Here is a 16,829-nt window from a genome sequence, read left to right on the forward strand (position 1 = left end):
AAAAAAACAATTGTACGGGCTTGACTTACCACGGCCGCACTACTTATTTTATCAATGCTTTCAAATGATTGGTTTCGAAGAAATCGACTTCCTCTGTGCTCTATCTGGATGAACAGCTAGCCTTGAGTGGCCAATTATGCACAATGACCCATTTGCTGTATATGTGCGCACACCACAGTTTCATCACATGTAATCCAAACATAATTTTCGGCTTCAAGCACAATGTACTTGGACTAGTACTCGTACTTGTACTCGGAAGTACAAGTACTCGGACTCGTACTCGTACTCTGAAGTACAAGTACCTGTACTCTTGAGACCTGTATTTGTACTCAGTTGGCAAAGCACTCGGACTTGAATGGTACTCGGCAATCTAAGTACTTGTCAGTACTTGGTACTCCGAAAAAAGTACTCGACTACAACAATGCCTAAAACAGCATCTGGTGTTCCTAACAACTGATTTTGATAACTTTCTGAATGATGCAAAAGACCAAAATACTTGGCTACGGTTTCCAATTTAAGCCTATAGACCTTTATCATGTTGCCACCATTTCATTCATGTTCCCTGTATCTAATAACAGTACTGAATGATACTGGTTTTTTGTGCAAAAAGGAACCAGACTATTTTTCCTTTCAGCTTGCTTTGGTTACGTTGATGTGAATGAGAAAAATCAAGATGGCCGCAAAATGATAATGGTCTCTTGGAGTGGCCGAAGCCATTTCCCATAGACACTTGTACAACTGCATCCTTAGCCACAAGATTTGTATGCAGCCTTCCTTGAGTTATTCTACTTACTTCTATCATCCTGCGATAGCCTGGCTTCCATCTCCATCCTCGTTCCTGTGGTTGCAAGTTGCCTCTCCTCCAGTGTAGCTATCAGCTGCATTTTACTCAAACTGGTGGGCGTTGGGCATGGCTCTTTACCATCCAATAATTCCTTAGGAGGGATAATGATGGGTGTAACTTGTACAACTTGCAACAATAAAAGATTGATCTGAATTATTTAATGCAAAGAATTGATCAAGCAGGGGAGACTTCAAACGCACTATCTTTGTGTGACCAGGGAAACACAGGATCTTCAAGTTTAGATGGAAACTGTACTGTTTTTATTCCCCAGTGGACTCATGGCAGCTGAGTGCAGCCAGCGCTGTAAAACTTTCTTCAAATCACAGGACTTTTCCAACATATGTGTGCTTGTTGGATTGAAATATGTTTCAAATATTTCACCGGTTACATATGGACAAATGTTTCTTGTGGTTTTTTCAATGATGACGCTCCTAGAACACAGAAACTGAAATAACAGGAGCCTCCAAACAGACTAGTACGTAGTTACTTGATTTTTGAACAGACCTCAACACCAACACACTCCACAGACAGTGTACAATCATTGTCTGCTTTGATGTAGTCAATGTTAATTTTTACACACCAGGGTTGCAAATGGCGCCTGAAGCATATGCTTCCAATGTTGGTACAAAACCTACGGACTATATTTACAACAGACAATAACTGTACAGGGCGAGTCAAAAAAAAAAAGGGAACTTAAAGTCAGGACCATTTTTTTTTAATGAATTTCTGCATGTAGCACTTTCAAGATCTAGGATATAAAAGCCCACTTAACAAGCTTTCTTTTAGTACAAGAACCAAAGTTACGGAATTTTAAACACAACACAACCACCATTTTAAAGTTCTGTCCATGGATCACAAAACAGGTTAAGTGTTCTTTCAGCAAAACGATATACATACACCCCTATGTCTGAGCTTACCTTTGGTATGCCCAGCTCTTCCAGGACAAACTTCAATGTAGCCTCAGTGCCTGCCTTCAGTAGCTCCTCGCCCGTCTCCTTGAGTAGATTCTTCAAGGCAGCGCGGGAGAAATACTCCTCCAGGTCAACTAAAATCAGACAAGATTTTTTTCGAACTATGGTCTATTTCAGGGTTCTAATTTTCAGTTCTTGTTTTTGGTTTTTTTTGTTTATTCACTTAACCCTAACTCCCTACTGTCTTTTACCAAGTACTGGAGCAAGTCCACCAAAATCCATTAATCACACTGCTTCCAATGCATGCTTTGCTTTAGGCCTCCAGGCCCAAGTCCTTCATACTCCATCAATATTTATTCAAATCAGGCCTGCCAAACCAAGTCCCCAAAAATCCACCAAAATGGGGGGAAGGATTTTGATGAAGTTGGGGAGGTTAGGGTTATTGAGTTTGGGTTTTGGCACTGTCATTTGCTTGTATTTTGTGTTCTATTTGTAGTTTTTGAGAACAATTCAATTTGCTTGTATCTTTTTTTCTATTCTTAGTTTTGAGAAAAATTCCGTAGGGGCAGATACATCAGAACTATTTTAGGAATTCCCAAATTAATGTTTACATTTTAAAAAACAATGTATATAGTTAGTTTTTAATATAAATCAATATAAATGAACATGTAACTTCTTGGATCATTAACAATCAGCATATCAACCCCTTACATTTTAACCATAATTTTTGCACACTTTTTAGGTTTGATTGCTTCAATATTGTTCTGTTATAGTTGTTCCTCATGCTTACTGTTTGGCCACGTGATGGTACCATTGGGATGACAGATAGGTAAAGCAATAGCAGAATCCTTCAACACTTGGATAAATGGCAAACAATCTGCATCACCAGTCGCTGGGCAGAAACCAACAGACATGCTGACCAGTAGCTGAGTCCTGCTCTTCTCAATGCCGTACCTGCGGGGAATATTAAGGGCAGAGATAGGCCAGGATATACAATGGACTAATTCAAAATTATTATTTATATCAGGCTTCCAGTGGTAAAAATATATCAGCGTATTCTATGCTTTCGAAAACAAGTACCCGGATGACTGCAATGTCAGTAAAGAACCCGAGTGAGGACAATATTACATATGAATTCCTTTGGGGAACTAACCCACCGAGCCGGTTTTTATGTGCAACCTCTATGAGAGAACGCAGCGAAAAAATCATTAAAAAAGGGCCTTTTTTCACATCTGTCGCCACCACTTCATTATTAGACAGGGTATACCTTAGATCTCACTACAGTGTGACCCTAACAATATACCGGTACTCTTTCAGAAAATGAAAGAAAAACTGAATAAAACACTGATTTTCATTCGCGAATTGATGTTAAACATTGCATTTTCAGTCAAAATTCTCCCTGTTTTGTGTGTAAACCACGCGTTAAGCCAAGAACTGGTCCATTAACATCATCATAACAATAAATAGCGCCACCTGGGAGTTTAGATCTCTTGAGTCATTTTTCTTCGTCTCGTCAGCTTTCCAACAATATAACCCTTATTGTGATTGGTTAAGGTTTAGGCTCGCGTGTATTCATTTACTAAAGAATTGTACATCTAAACTCCAATAAAATTTGCTGTTGCTCAATGGCTCAGCGCGTAGGGTCTGTTTATTGTACACGTGCTAGGCAGCGCTTCTGTACGTATATACACAGAGCCAGGGAGCTCTTACACGTATCTCTATGTGTCCAAGGTCATCTGGCTGTGCGCTTTGGCCAGTTTACATGGGGTCCTTTTGACCACAAAGGATTTGATATGCTTTTCATACTGTCCTCATCCGGGCATTTTTGCTGGCTCCCGCACGATCAAGAGCGTCACAAGCACTGTTGTCAACTAGTCCACAGAGCGTAGCACGCGGTACCGTCGCGCCTGCACACGGACGCAGCATGCAGCACTAAGGCATACGTGTAATGCATTTTAGAGTGGCACCAAATTTACTTCGGTAAGAGAAGAATATTCCATGAAATTTGAGAAATTAAGACAGTTTCCTGAAAGTCTTTTGAATTACGTCAGCCTGATATAAATAACAATAATAATATTGGATGACTTTTTTCGAGGGATACAAGACATTATACAACACCTGAATAAATCCCTGTCATCTGATTGTCATCTGATTGGTGGATCGTTGAATTATTCCCCGTCATTGAATTATTCGTACCAACACACGGCGCGCGCGTGGCGCGCAGCGCACAAGTACTATTGCACTGTGATTAGAAGTACCATTGCACTGTCACTGCACATGTTGCCGAAGGTGGCGCTGTGGTGTTTAAATTCGCAATAAAAGTTCTGAACTTATTGAACTGTTTAAGTTCTAAACTAATATGGAAAAGTTTTAAATTGAGATAAATTGAATATGATAGTTCTCAACCTGTTGAACAGTTTGCATAAATTAAATATGATAACTCTGAACTTTAAAATAAGAATTAAAAGATAAAAGGTTACTACCTAAGATGCAGCTCCATATCATCCAAAAATGGAATGTCAAAGGGCACTGGCACGTCCCATTCTTTGCCTGGGGAGAAAACAAGAGTGTTTGTTAATAACTTAATTCCAAAATCAGCTTTTTTTTCACGTTTTTTCTTCACCTTAAAAAAGTCAAATTTTTCGAATTTCTAATGCATAAAAATCAGGAGTTCGTTAATTTACACTAAACCAAAGTATAGACTTACCAAATTCGACATCCAGGATCTGAATGGTGTAGTTCCAAGAGTTGACACCGAGTACAAACTGGAACTCGCAAGGATCAAAGCGCATGAATGCCTTGAAGGCCAGAGATACCATGAAGAGTTTGACGTTCATACAGCACTCCACGCCCAGGCAGCTTTCATCTATCTTACAGTAGACATTCTTGGGTAGGGAGACTTGTAGCAGGGGGCAGCCTGCAAAAATAGGAACGATCACAGTTTTTCCATCACGGTGTTGAATTTGCAACAACTTGCCTTGCACTTACAAAGACACATCATTTATAAACACTGCACTCTAGGCCTACTGTAAAACTGTTAAAGAGGTTGTGAATGCTAGAAGACATTTCCGTCATTTTTCAGGTATATGTAGCCTAAGGTGTGATGAAATAAAAACAACTATTGTTTCTGTCATAAAATGAGTACAAAAGATACTTTTGAGAGCTGTTTTTCAAGTCCTGTCATGCCTGTTTCGACCCGAACATGCAATTTGTGTAAAAGTCGTCGTTGCGGGCAGCAAACAAAAAACAGTAAATCGTGACGTAATAAACAGGACTCCTGATGCAGAGTAGCATAAACGAGTCCAGTTTATTACGTCACGATTTACTGTGTTTTGTTTGCTGCCCGCAACCACGACTTTTACACAAATTGCACGTTCAGGTCAAAACAGGACCTGAAAATAGCTCTCAAAAGTACCCTTTGTACTCATTTCATGACAGAAACATTAGTCGTTTTTATTTCATCACACCTTAATGACGGAAATGTCTTCGAGCATTCCACACCCTCTTTAAAGTAAAAGCACATGGCATAAAGAGTTTACAAAATGTAAGGTTAGAGCACACGTGCTTGTGTGACTAAGAACTTTGACAAAAGTGCCATCGGGGCTTCATCATTATGATTCATAGTTACCAAGGGCCCATTACTTGGACCAAAAGCAATACATACACGTTCACAAAATTATGACATCACTGGAAGTGATCACACTGCACATTTTCAAATGTTGAAAACATTTAAAAGGTACTAGGGATCATTAAATGTTGTGAAATCTTTGGGGTTTTTAAACAACAAAATTGTTCGAATCCTGAGAAGGGTACATAACAACTAACATGTTAAAGTAAAAGCTGGATGGATACTATACATGTTGAGAAGACAGAAAACCTTTGCACTATATTTTGGTCTCGTAAATGGTTTCCGTTGCCAGTGATTCCGATTAAAAAAAACTCTTTTTTAAAAGCACCACAGGCACACTTTTCTTGAACCCAAGTCTGATAATTTGTTTCTTCCCAACGATACCATATCAGGTGGAATAACCAGCCTTTCCTTCACTTTGAGCATGTTTTTTTCTCATCAAATCGGTTGGTTTGTCGAGCATGAAAGTTCGTTTCCTGTCCCATTATTATATCAAAAAAGATACTTTTTTGAGACTTTGATTACAGAGCTCGTATCAGGAGCTTGCGACACCATCACGGTGTCTTTATCAACTGGTGCTGTTTAAACAACAAAATTGTTCGAAATCTCGAGAAGGGTACAAAACAACTAAGGGGCCATTCAAAATGTTCGATGTTTTTAAATTTCGATTTTTTTTTTTTTTTTTTTTTTTTTTTAATGTTTTTGACCCACCCACCTGAATTTTCGATCTAAAAATTTCGATTTTCAATTCAATAAAAAAACATAACAAATGCAAAGTTCAGTGACGGCGGAATTCAGCTGCAGTCCGTATCAGTACCTTATCATGACCCGTCACGTGACCAAGCTTGGTCACACGACAAGAGGCGGTCGTACACGTGACCCAGCTCGTACCCTCCATCTCTGTTCATATGGGGATGGTGCCTGCGGTTGGTTTCTGTCCGGACTATTACCAAATTTGTTCCCATGTGCCTTTAACTCTGGTGTATTTTGCTGCAAATGTTTAATGACATTAAAACTTGCTTTGCACTCTCAAAACTATGAAACAGCCTCAGGTACAACACACACTGCTGACAAACAAACCTAAACCACACAGACGAGCAACTTGTACTTACGATCTTCGGGTTGTTTGTATCGCTGGAGTAGAGTCTTCCTGTCTCCCTGTGAACTGAGACCGCGCTGCTGGAGCTCAATCCTCAACATATCATTGGACAAAGACTCCGGTAGAATGCACGGCTTGTCACTCACTAGTTTCTGCAGGTTTACAAGAGAGCAAGATTTGGGAATTTCATGTTATACATTGTGCTACTCTGTGAAATTGTTCAATGTACTTCCACTGCAAGACATGGAATTCGCTAATGAGAGGAAAATTAAGCAGATCTGTGTTTGACAAGTTCTCATCATGGAATTATGCAGGGTACCCCCCCCCCCCAAAAAAAGAAGGTAACCCACAAAGTGATAATATGAATCCTGAATGATTGTGGCTATCAATCAACAGGAGTTCTGTTTTGTTCATGTTTCCGTAAAGTTAAATGTCCCTTGAACTTTTGATGGAATTGTCTTACGTCTGAGATGTGCTCTTAATGTTTTACCCAAAACTGTCCCAAGAAGGTTTTCAAGTACCATTTTCAAGACAATGTTGCTCAGTGGTGCATGACCAGAGGCATATTAATGCATTCAATATTACAATGGAAAGCTTACTGCCCTAGCTAATTTATGATGACACCATAATAATGGTCATGAAGTTAACAGATTACAATATTGGGAGTATCAAGAATGGGGGGAAAAAATACATTTCTCTACATAAATCATAGAGCTATAATAAATTACTTGAGCGCTGACTTATGTACAAAGTGATGCCTGCTGGGCGCATCCATATTTTTGCACAAACCTATGAAAAACTCGAAATTTTGTACGGCTTTTGTACGGCTATATATGCATATCTGCATTTGTATTCCATACCGTTAAAACCAAAACGCACGATCAGCAAATGAGCTCTGCGCAAACAGTGCAACGCGTGCGTGTATCCGCTGCAGATGCTTTTTGCCGTGAAGTTTTTTGAACCGCCATGACGCGTTTAAGTTCTTTGTGTAAGTTCTACTTGCGCGTTACATTTAGAGTACACTTCTAAAATTCAATCCATCTAATTTCATTGTGTTGAACTACAAACACACACATGAATTCAAAATGTCTGCACCCAGAATGGTTTCAAAGCGCCTCTACGCGCAAGAATGAGGAGTTAGCGCTCTAGTATTTTAATATAGCTCCATGATATAAATACACAATTTGTCAATGGTAATGGCACTATGTAACTAGTGGGTCAATATTAGAATTCAGGAGCAAAGATATTTTTAATGAAAAATACAAAATTCACATTTGAACAGATTTGCATTGTGAGTGCGTAAGAAAGTGCTCAGCTTTGCCTTATACCTGAAATTTATTTTGAAAAATTGTGAACCAATGAATCTTTTTTTACTCAATAATCCTCAAAGAATGAATGCTTTAGACCAGCATACTCACAACAATCGTCTTGACAACTGTCAGTAAGTCATCTGCTGTTTTCTCCAGTCCAATCTTACGGGCAAATGCCAGAATGGAGCCAATCTTCAAATTCCTCAGAGTGAAGTTCTTGAAAGGAGAACCCGAGCCTATTTTTGGCTCTGGAAGGCCAAGTGTTTCCTGGGTCTGCTGTCTGTTGCCTTGAAAACAATAGTGAAGAGATTGTAAATAATAACAACAACAGAAATAAACATGTAGTCATCAAACATAGATACAATGGGATTTATGTTGTTCACACATCATCCTTGGCTCCTGATTTTTGTGTACAAAATGGACCGAATATTGTTGTTGAATAATGACAACAGAAGAGTGACAAGTGGCTAGCATTTCTCCAAGGAATAGATGGGGAAAGCCATCCATTGCTGTAGGTAGTACACATAAAAACTGTGTAATTACACAATTCAATAGTCAGCATGTGTTCAAAGTCGTCTTTTAGTAACTACCAGGGTGTGCAGGGTGAAAAGTGGGTACCGGAGCACCAGCAACTTAAAATCACTGTACCGAACATTCGCTATTACGAACAATGTTCGTTATAGCGGTGTTCCACCGTATAAATATAATAGAGCATGACTTATTCACAAGTTGTTCTGTATACCTGGTGATATTGCTTGATTAAGAGAAGATGTTCGCTGTGGTGGTCTCTTGCTAGGGTCAGGTCTATCGGTGGTTGTGTCAGGGGGAGGTTGGCGCTTTGGACTGGTGTCCTTCGTCTCTCCGTCCTTATTATCGCGTCCAAGCAAAGTACCTTCCTTCACTGTCTCTCCCTGTGGAACAAAATTCAAGTGTAGGTTCTTATTATGCAGTCTTTATTAAGTTTGTCAAACATAAACGGGAACCCACATTCCAAGCCCCCCCCCCCCCCCCAAACAATGAATGCTGGGTTTTCCATTGATTTCTGAACATGGAGGTATATAACGCCTTGTCCAGATGGTAAAGTCACTAAATTTAACAAGATTCCCCACTATGGGTGGATTATAAGGCTACTCAGCAAGTTACAGACTGTTGAAAATGTTGACTCAGCAGGCGATTTCACAAAACTTACGCCGCAATGGCATAAGTCCACTTGCGCCACAATTGATTGCAAAAGTTGCGCAACATCCATGCTGCACAACCTTTCAGTTATGACAACTAACCTATCGCGGTAGAATTGCGTTAGAATCGCGTGTACGCAGCTTGTGAAAATTGGCCCATTACATGATATACAAACGGATGCATAAGTGCAACAACTGAGACAAACAAAACTTAGCGTACAAATATTCCAGAGGGGCGTCTAAGGGGCATGGCCAACTCGCAAACGGAGATAGGTCAATTTCACAAAAGTTTGATAGTGCGTAAGTCCGCAACTTGCGCAAACAACTTATGTCGTAACTTGCGCAATCATTTTATGTGGCTTTAGTTGTGGCGTAGTGACTGAAAATGACCTATTTTACCAACAAATCACGATCATCATGGCACCTTTTATTGCACAACTTATCAAGGTTGATACAAGACCCTCACAGCTTTGTGTTTCAAGTAAATGAATTGCTATTTTAGTCATGACCGAGCATTTAGAGATGCCGCATGATTCCGAAGAAAGTCGGACAAAATTATTTTCAAAATGGTGGGCGGAGGTGATGCAACGACTGTTACATGAAAGAACAAGAACAAAATCACACACAAACAGCCATTGTAAATGCTGTTATTATTCTCGTCCAAGATGATTAGATTATTTATAACGTTGCCCAGCTACTCCATGTTTCGCGAAATTGATTGTAAGTTTATTGCGTAGCTGCGCAATAAATGTGTTGTCCTATGCATGGCGTAATCTATGCACTGTTTCGTGAAATCGACTGCAGGATGATCTCACAGCAAAGTGGTATTTGAATGATTTGGGGTTAACGGTCAAATAATATTATTGATTATGTATGGTCGCGTCAGTGCAACAAGGTCGTAACTCGATTCTGCAACAAAGTCATATCTCACGCGAGTACACTCTGTGCAACAAGGTCACATTGCAACGTTCATTGGCTTTGTGTGTACATCTGGGTTATTTTAAGTGTGAGATACAACCTTTTGACATTCTGCAACTCGCGTTTCACATACGGCCCATTTGAGGAGATACGACCTTGTTGCACGGACACGACGGTATTTGATTAGAGTGTTATATTACTGAGTGTTATTAGAGAGTCAGGTTGGCGTAGCGGTACTTTCCTCACCTTCCACTGCTGTGACCCGGGTTCGAATCCTGCCTGGGCCAATATGTGGATTGGGTTTTCAGTCCCTACCTGATTCCGTGGGTTTTCCTCAGAATATTCCACTGGGCTTTTCCTCCCACCTCTAAAACTGTAATTTCTTCTCATTGTCTTCTCTCTACAGGTTTCTTCAGGCTTTCAAGCTACAGTGCCTAGGGCACTTTTGAGGAATCCTCGGTTTCATTACCAGAAAGAAATAACAAAAAACATTACTAGGACCTACCTTCCATACCAGCTTGTAATCATCACAGACTTGAGTCCATTTTGGTAGCGCCAGGGGCCTCTTGGCAAGGTAGTGACTAGGGTCCACATAGCCCTCTTTAGCAGCTTCATCAGAAGCTGAAGGATCATCATCCAGGGCGATGTCTAGAATGGCTGCCAGGCGGTTAGGTTTAGAGTTCTTCATGGACAGGTGGATGTAGTTGGGTGGTGTGCAGGTTGTAGACCTGCCGACTGTACCCATGACGGTACCAGCTATCACCTTGTGGATGGACAGATTATAGACCAGAATGAAGAGATTACAAAGAGATCATAAACAAAACGTGCGGCTTGTCACCACAAAATGAATTTAATGTTGGATAAGTGAGCTATTTGTAATTCTGAGGAACAAGCACCATCCAGTGGTACGTAACTTTTTGAGTTGTCATGAACCCCACCCAAGGATCCCTCTGTCCAAGTTGCATGAAAATCCATCAAATTCTGTAGACAAAGAAACATTTGAAGCACATTCCAACAATGACCTCTAATGACTCCTACATGACCTTTGACCTCAGTAATCTGTTGACGAATTGTGTCTTCCCATCCAAAGGTCACTGCATCCTAGATTCATCAACATCAATGAAAGCACGTAGAAGTGAAAACATTTTTTTCAAAAACTTCTAAACTTTAACATACATACAGAGATACGGTTAGACAGGGAAACCGGGATATAGAATTTAGGACTGGTAAGTGTCCCCCAAAACTTTGTTTAGGCGACACAAAAATGGATTAAAAAAAGGTTTTCTATAATACAATAACAAAACTAAGGGAAAGGTATAGGAGGAATCTTGGATTGAGGTTCACCTAAAAACGAAGAAAATAGGCCAACCCTTTGAATTGTGCCTTTGCCCCCTTTAACTGCATAGTTACAACTTGCAACTTTAAGCTCATTGCATGGTGACCTGTCACTGACAAAAATGACTGAAATGATTCCATCCAAAATGAGAGCCCACCAACGACAACCCGTGTACCAAATCAAGTCTCTTTTCTACTTACATTCACTCCCTCAGTTTCAGAGATGGTGCGATTGGGCTTGATGTTGTCAATGAAGATCTTGATGTTTCGGAAGGCCCCACCACCAGCTACCAGAGTAACCTGGTTGGGTTTACCGGCACTCTTGAATAGGACGCCTGAAAATGGTGCCACCAACTAAAACAAAAACCAACAAAGTATTTGGACATCAAAAAAATTGAGATAACTCTGGGAATGGAAAATGAAAGACTGTATATACCTCCTTTTACTATAGTAACGTATCATTTTTATTGTCATGTTTTCTTGATTACTATTTTTTACAATTTTAAGGGTGCCAGGATACTTGCTTTTGCAGTTACTAGGAATAAAGGTCTTTTGAAAGACAACACAACAAATAGATACAAGTAACTAATGAAAAACTAGACAATGCACAAAGCTGATAATTAGCTGTTATTCTGTGCAGCAATGTCGCCAACTGGGTTTGAATAGGTCTCTCTCAGATAACGTCACTTCCTACAGATTGTCACCTGCATCTGCATTTTGGGTGTAAAATTTGTGTGACGTGCATCGGCTGCGCCGTATTTCAAAAAAATGTCGAGCAACAAGCGCGCGTGTTTAGAACATTTTGCACACTGCGCGCACACGCACCCGATGGTGTTGAATACGCAGTTGTAATTTTCCTACGAAGATGGCGTCCTACGAGAGAGATCTATGAGGAATAAATGTGTGCTTGGCCAGTTTTAATCACTGTGTTTAATACCAGTTTGGGGGCTGGACACTGATAATTGCCAAAGGCAAGGGTCATTATAAGCGTCCAGTCTCCAAACTGGTCTTAAAAAATAGTGTTTGGTACCGGCAAAGCACATATTTATTCCCATTCATAAATACCTTTTTGGTCAAACAGTCAAAACAAGTAAAAAATTATAAATTTCAAACGATTTTGTTCAACAAGTTTACTTCATGTTTTATTAAACACCGTTTGTGCCTCTCATGAGTAATCATAAACAACTCCTTATATGGAGATTGGTGTGTGTGTTGCGTGTACTGCTCGCAGAATGCAGCTGTGAATTTAGGACTATGAAATACGGTTTCATTGGTAGTATTGGGCATTCCTACTTGAGGATTGTGAATGTTCAACCAATAAAAGGTACAAAGGGACCCGATTTCATAGGAGTCAAAATTTCATGTGCCACTGGAAAATTGTTTAAGACTAGCCAGCCGGTGTTTAATCAACAATTTAAGACCAGCCACATGACAGGCTCTTGACCAATAGGAATGGGTAAACTGTCTTAGGTATTTATGAATTGAATTTTAATCACTGTGTCTAGAGAACATGTAATCACTTACCGAGAGAGTAACATTTAAAATGCAAGGTATATCACATATAAATTTCTACATGCAATATAGGGTCATATTCACTTCTGTCTTGACGGAACAACAGTGTAAAGTGGTTTGCTCAAGGACAGCAAGGTTCAATTTGCAAATGTTGGTGATTCAGAATAAAATACGCACCTTTGTTCCTGCTGAAATTTCCAGATCTACACCTTGATCCTCATAATGTCCAGCCGAGTCAGTCGGGTAGAAACCTCCTGATGCACACTCCCCAGAGCCAGGTTCTCGGTATTTCCTAGGAAATCTCTCGTGGGCCTTAGGCCCAAACAGTTTCATGACAAGAGCTTGAGATTTTTGGTAACTGAAACAAAAATAAACATCATGTCTTTGTTTTGCAACAGGCTTTCACACAAGAGCCAAGCTATGGCAATACGGGCGATTCCAAATTCCAAAGTTCATTTTTTGCAGTGCATTGTGGCAGATGGTTGACAAATTCGCAGCGCGGGATACTTGAAGTTGTTATATTTTCCGGTCAGTAGTTTCGTAAGTGTATGATTCAAGGATCTGTCTGATCTTTTCTTTTCTTTTCTTTTTATCAAGATGGTGTTTTTTAATTAAAGGCGGCAGAACGCTATTCTCTGATCTTTAACATATTACCTCGAGTTGTCTACAGACATTCGTTCATATCGTGGCAAGTCGGCCATGTTTTGTCGACCGTTAACTTGAACAATTGTGTTTAACTTGAACATGTTGTGTTTGTTGGTCCTTTATTACTGTACTTTGGTTGTATGTTTGTCCATAGGTAAGGGCACAAAAGCGTTCTGCTTAACCTTGTACCTAAATGTTTTCAGTTAATCTTACACTTTATTACTAATCACTGTGTACATAACTATCATATATTACTACTGACTTCTTTGAAATTTATACATGATTGTACATTTATTGTAATGAATGACATCATTGAAATAAATGTTACTACTAAAATGTTACAGTTGACTCTCTGTGGCAAACTCTTGGTGGCGCTCTGTATATGAAATTGCCCTTATTCCGATCCTTACACCAATTAAAGACATCTATAACACTGAACGTCTCAGTAAAGCCCATGTACAAGTGCCATACAGTGAATGCATTTAATTAAACTTCACGTGATGTACAGAAAAACATGTTTGAATATGTGCATCTTTCATCTATGTTTATGTGATAGGACACAATGAAAAGTTTGGGGCCCAAACGCGCAAAAGATCAACGTGTGTGAGACAGCTCCATGGCTTGCCCAATTGACCTAGCGGTTTGCATGCCACATGCGACACGCTGGCCACGTGCACTCACACAACTGACCTCTAGAGAGAAATTCATCCTCTTTACAAAACCGCTACCCCCAGTGTGCTCTGACATTGGGTTCTCAAAGGTCTGTCACAAACGGTCATTTTCTGTTCCGCTCCATAGGCAATTGCCTCATAACCCACATTTTCATTAAAAAAATTATCAGTGGTTTTTCTGCGTTTCCAAGCCAGACATAGATAGACTTAAAGCCAGAAGAATGAATTTTCATAATCTGCAACCCCCAGATTTGTGCGACTGTCCGTTCTGAAGATACAAGGAATTTAGTGTAAAAAAATGTGCTATCTTTGTGGTCATTTCCCCACGTTAAAGCTTGTGTGGACATTTCCGGTTGAGCAGATGCGCGCTACTTTTCATTATGATGCACCCAATCATAGGCACATTCAGGAGTTTGTAGACAAGTCCTCACAATCACAAGTCACCCACTCTCAAGTCAAGTCACAAGCTACTCAAGTGAACTGTTTACTAAAGACACTATTTATCTGACTTGTTAGTGACATGCAGTTGTCCTGTGATTGATAAAACTACAACCCAGTACATGTGGCGTAACATCGCAGTATTAGTTATCCCGCGAGCGAGTGGAACACGGAATAATGTAGTGCGTCTGTGTCCCACATACCACGAGGCCGAAGAATGTGGGACACGGACGCACTACATTTTTCGTATTCCACGAACGCAAGCGTGATAACGAATTTATCTTCAAGCAAACTTGACGCACAGTAAAGATGGCACGCGCAAGCTGTACACAAACTTTTCAGCGGTTATTCTATTGCACGTGCGTGTTGTACGGAATGGTGCTCGCATCTTAGAAAAGCGCAATATGCGGAGTGCGGTATGGCCGAGGCCGTGCTACATCGTTATATGTAGCACAGCTTGTTGCCATGGATCGACCAATCAGGATCGAGGATTCAAGTTTACTTGAAGATAATATGTTGAATGAATGATCTGGGCCTAATTTAGTGGAGTCAGTAAGCAGAAAATATTGCTCAGCAAACTTCTTGCTCAGCAAACTCAACCAAGAAGCAGTTAAAAGAAACATTCATCACGTTCATTTTGGTGCTTAGTAATCTTGAGTGTTGAGTTGTACGTCCACACACACTCACCCTTCCTTCAGTGTTTGATAGGCTTCTTTGACAGCATCAACAGTACTGAACACAAGGTCGTACAGCTCAAAGAATGGTTGTAGGAGATTCACGATGGGCTGTATGGGTTCCATCAAATCTTGGAAGATGGACTCAATCTCATCTTGGACTCGCCTCCTCAATGTGCGCTATAGTGGTGAGAGAAAAACTTAATGTGAAACAGAAGACTGAAATGACAGAGATTGGATCGGCCAGGAAGACAATTGTGGAGTGTGTGTAGACTGTTTGAAATTTGAGTTCAAACCAAGCCAAGGGATCTTAGTTCTTGTGTCCGTCAGCTGGACACCTTGCTACAATTGTATCTCTTCATCACTCAGGAACAAACTGTTGCTCTTGTGGCAGAACTGATCGTCGTGACCTTAGTTTTGACCACACATAAAATATGGTTGTTGAATAATCCAACATAAAAAAATTACACATCCTTGCTTGTAGAATTGAAGCAACTTGAAAAATACTACGGAATTTGGTGAAAAAAATTTGAGTATCGATCATCAGACATTATTAATTAATGGTAGATAAAATACATAACAATTTGGGATGCAAATTGGATGACCATTGTAGCCAATTGTTTGTTTTGGCAGAACTTGTTATATCAGCATGTGACTGGACTAATAAAAAAATAAGGATTTTTCAGTTAGAAATATGCGAGTGTTTTATGATTTACTTTGGTATTTTAAATTTGGCATTTCATGTGTTTTCTAATTTCAATTATTAAAAATGTCCAAATGTAACTCTCTTGTCAAAAAAGGAATATTGCTCTTGCCGAGAAGTAAATTATTCTTCTTTTCATGCATCCTGAGAGTTACTACCCTTACCGAATCCACTGCTCCCCCTGTCAGCTTCTTGATGGGATCTGAGGAACCCACAATCTCATCCACCCAAACTCTAAGATCTCGTCTGATGTTGCCGAGATGCTCCTTTAATTCTTTGAGCATATCACCGATGACCTTGGGCAGATCAAACCAGTAGGGTCTCTGACCTGGAAAGCAGATGGAATGCATGGAATGATTATGGTCCTTGCTTTTGCCTTGGTTTTTTTTTTTTTTTTTTTTTTTTTAAATTGCAACGTTTATATCTGACCAGCTCCCACAGAGTAAGTCTTAACGTAGAAAGGGTGCTAACTCTGTAAATGCAACGAGGACTTTTGAATCATTTTGCTGGGTTGGGTAACATGTGTTTCTGACATCAGTGGCACACCAAGGAGTGCCTTAGCATGCCACCTTCAGCAGACACCTGATGCAGCAAAATTAATCCTTGGAGACTTCAATCAGTGTACCCTCTCTGACTGCTTACCATCTTACCATCGGTATGTCGACTGTCCAACACGAAATCAGGCATGCCTGGACCTGTGCTTTGGAAATGAACTAATTTCAGTGATAAGTCTGTCTCACCTTCCTTGAAAAAGTTGGCTTCTTCCACCTCTTTCATGGCATTGATGATTTCAGTAACTGCAGTCTTGATGCTATGAAATAAGGAAGAACATTCAAAATTGGATGATCTGCCTATAATTATAGATATCAATAAAGATGCCTGTTCATTTAATAGTGGGAATGTGGGAGAATAAACCCTTGTTCTGATGACATCACACTTTGTTTATGTGTGCGATTTTCTACG

The 16,829-nt window shown here is 40.0% G+C and overlaps 1 protein-coding gene across 1 annotated transcript in view; it reads right to left on the reverse strand.

Moving 5' to 3' along the window:
- Positions 1-1,800: 1,800 nt before the first annotated feature.
- The window catches only part of LOC119733245, a gene marked incomplete at its 3' end in the record, with an annotated part of 64,374 nt that continues 49,345 nt past the window's right edge, over positions 1,801-16,829 (reverse strand). The window contains exons 22-34 of the mRNA XM_038206832.1: positions 16,607-16,677; positions 16,031-16,194; positions 15,177-15,343; positions 12,913-13,093; positions 11,425-11,577; positions 10,394-10,651; positions 8,535-8,703; positions 7,901-8,079; positions 6,496-6,634; positions 4,463-4,672; positions 4,239-4,305; positions 2,546-2,709; positions 1,801-1,889 (exon numbers count right to left, since the gene is read on the reverse strand). Of these exons, the coding sequence (XP_038062760.1) occupies positions 1,801-1,889; positions 2,546-2,709; positions 4,239-4,305; positions 4,463-4,672; positions 6,496-6,634; positions 7,901-8,079; positions 8,535-8,703; positions 10,394-10,651; positions 11,425-11,577; positions 12,913-13,093; positions 15,177-15,343; positions 16,031-16,194; positions 16,607-16,677 (2,011 nt within the window). The remainder of the gene's footprint in view (positions 1,890-2,545; positions 2,710-4,238; positions 4,306-4,462; positions 4,673-6,495; positions 6,635-7,900; positions 8,080-8,534; positions 8,704-10,393; positions 10,652-11,424; positions 11,578-12,912; positions 13,094-15,176; positions 15,344-16,030; positions 16,195-16,606; positions 16,678-16,829) is intronic.

The sequence above is a fragment of the Patiria miniata genome, unplaced genomic scaffold (genome assembly GCF_015706575.1).
Source record: "Patiria miniata isolate m_02_andy unplaced genomic scaffold, ASM1570657v1 HiC_scaffold_1, whole genome shotgun sequence".
Classification (NCBI taxonomy): Eukaryota; Metazoa; Echinodermata; class Asteroidea; order Valvatida; family Asterinidae; genus Patiria; species Patiria miniata.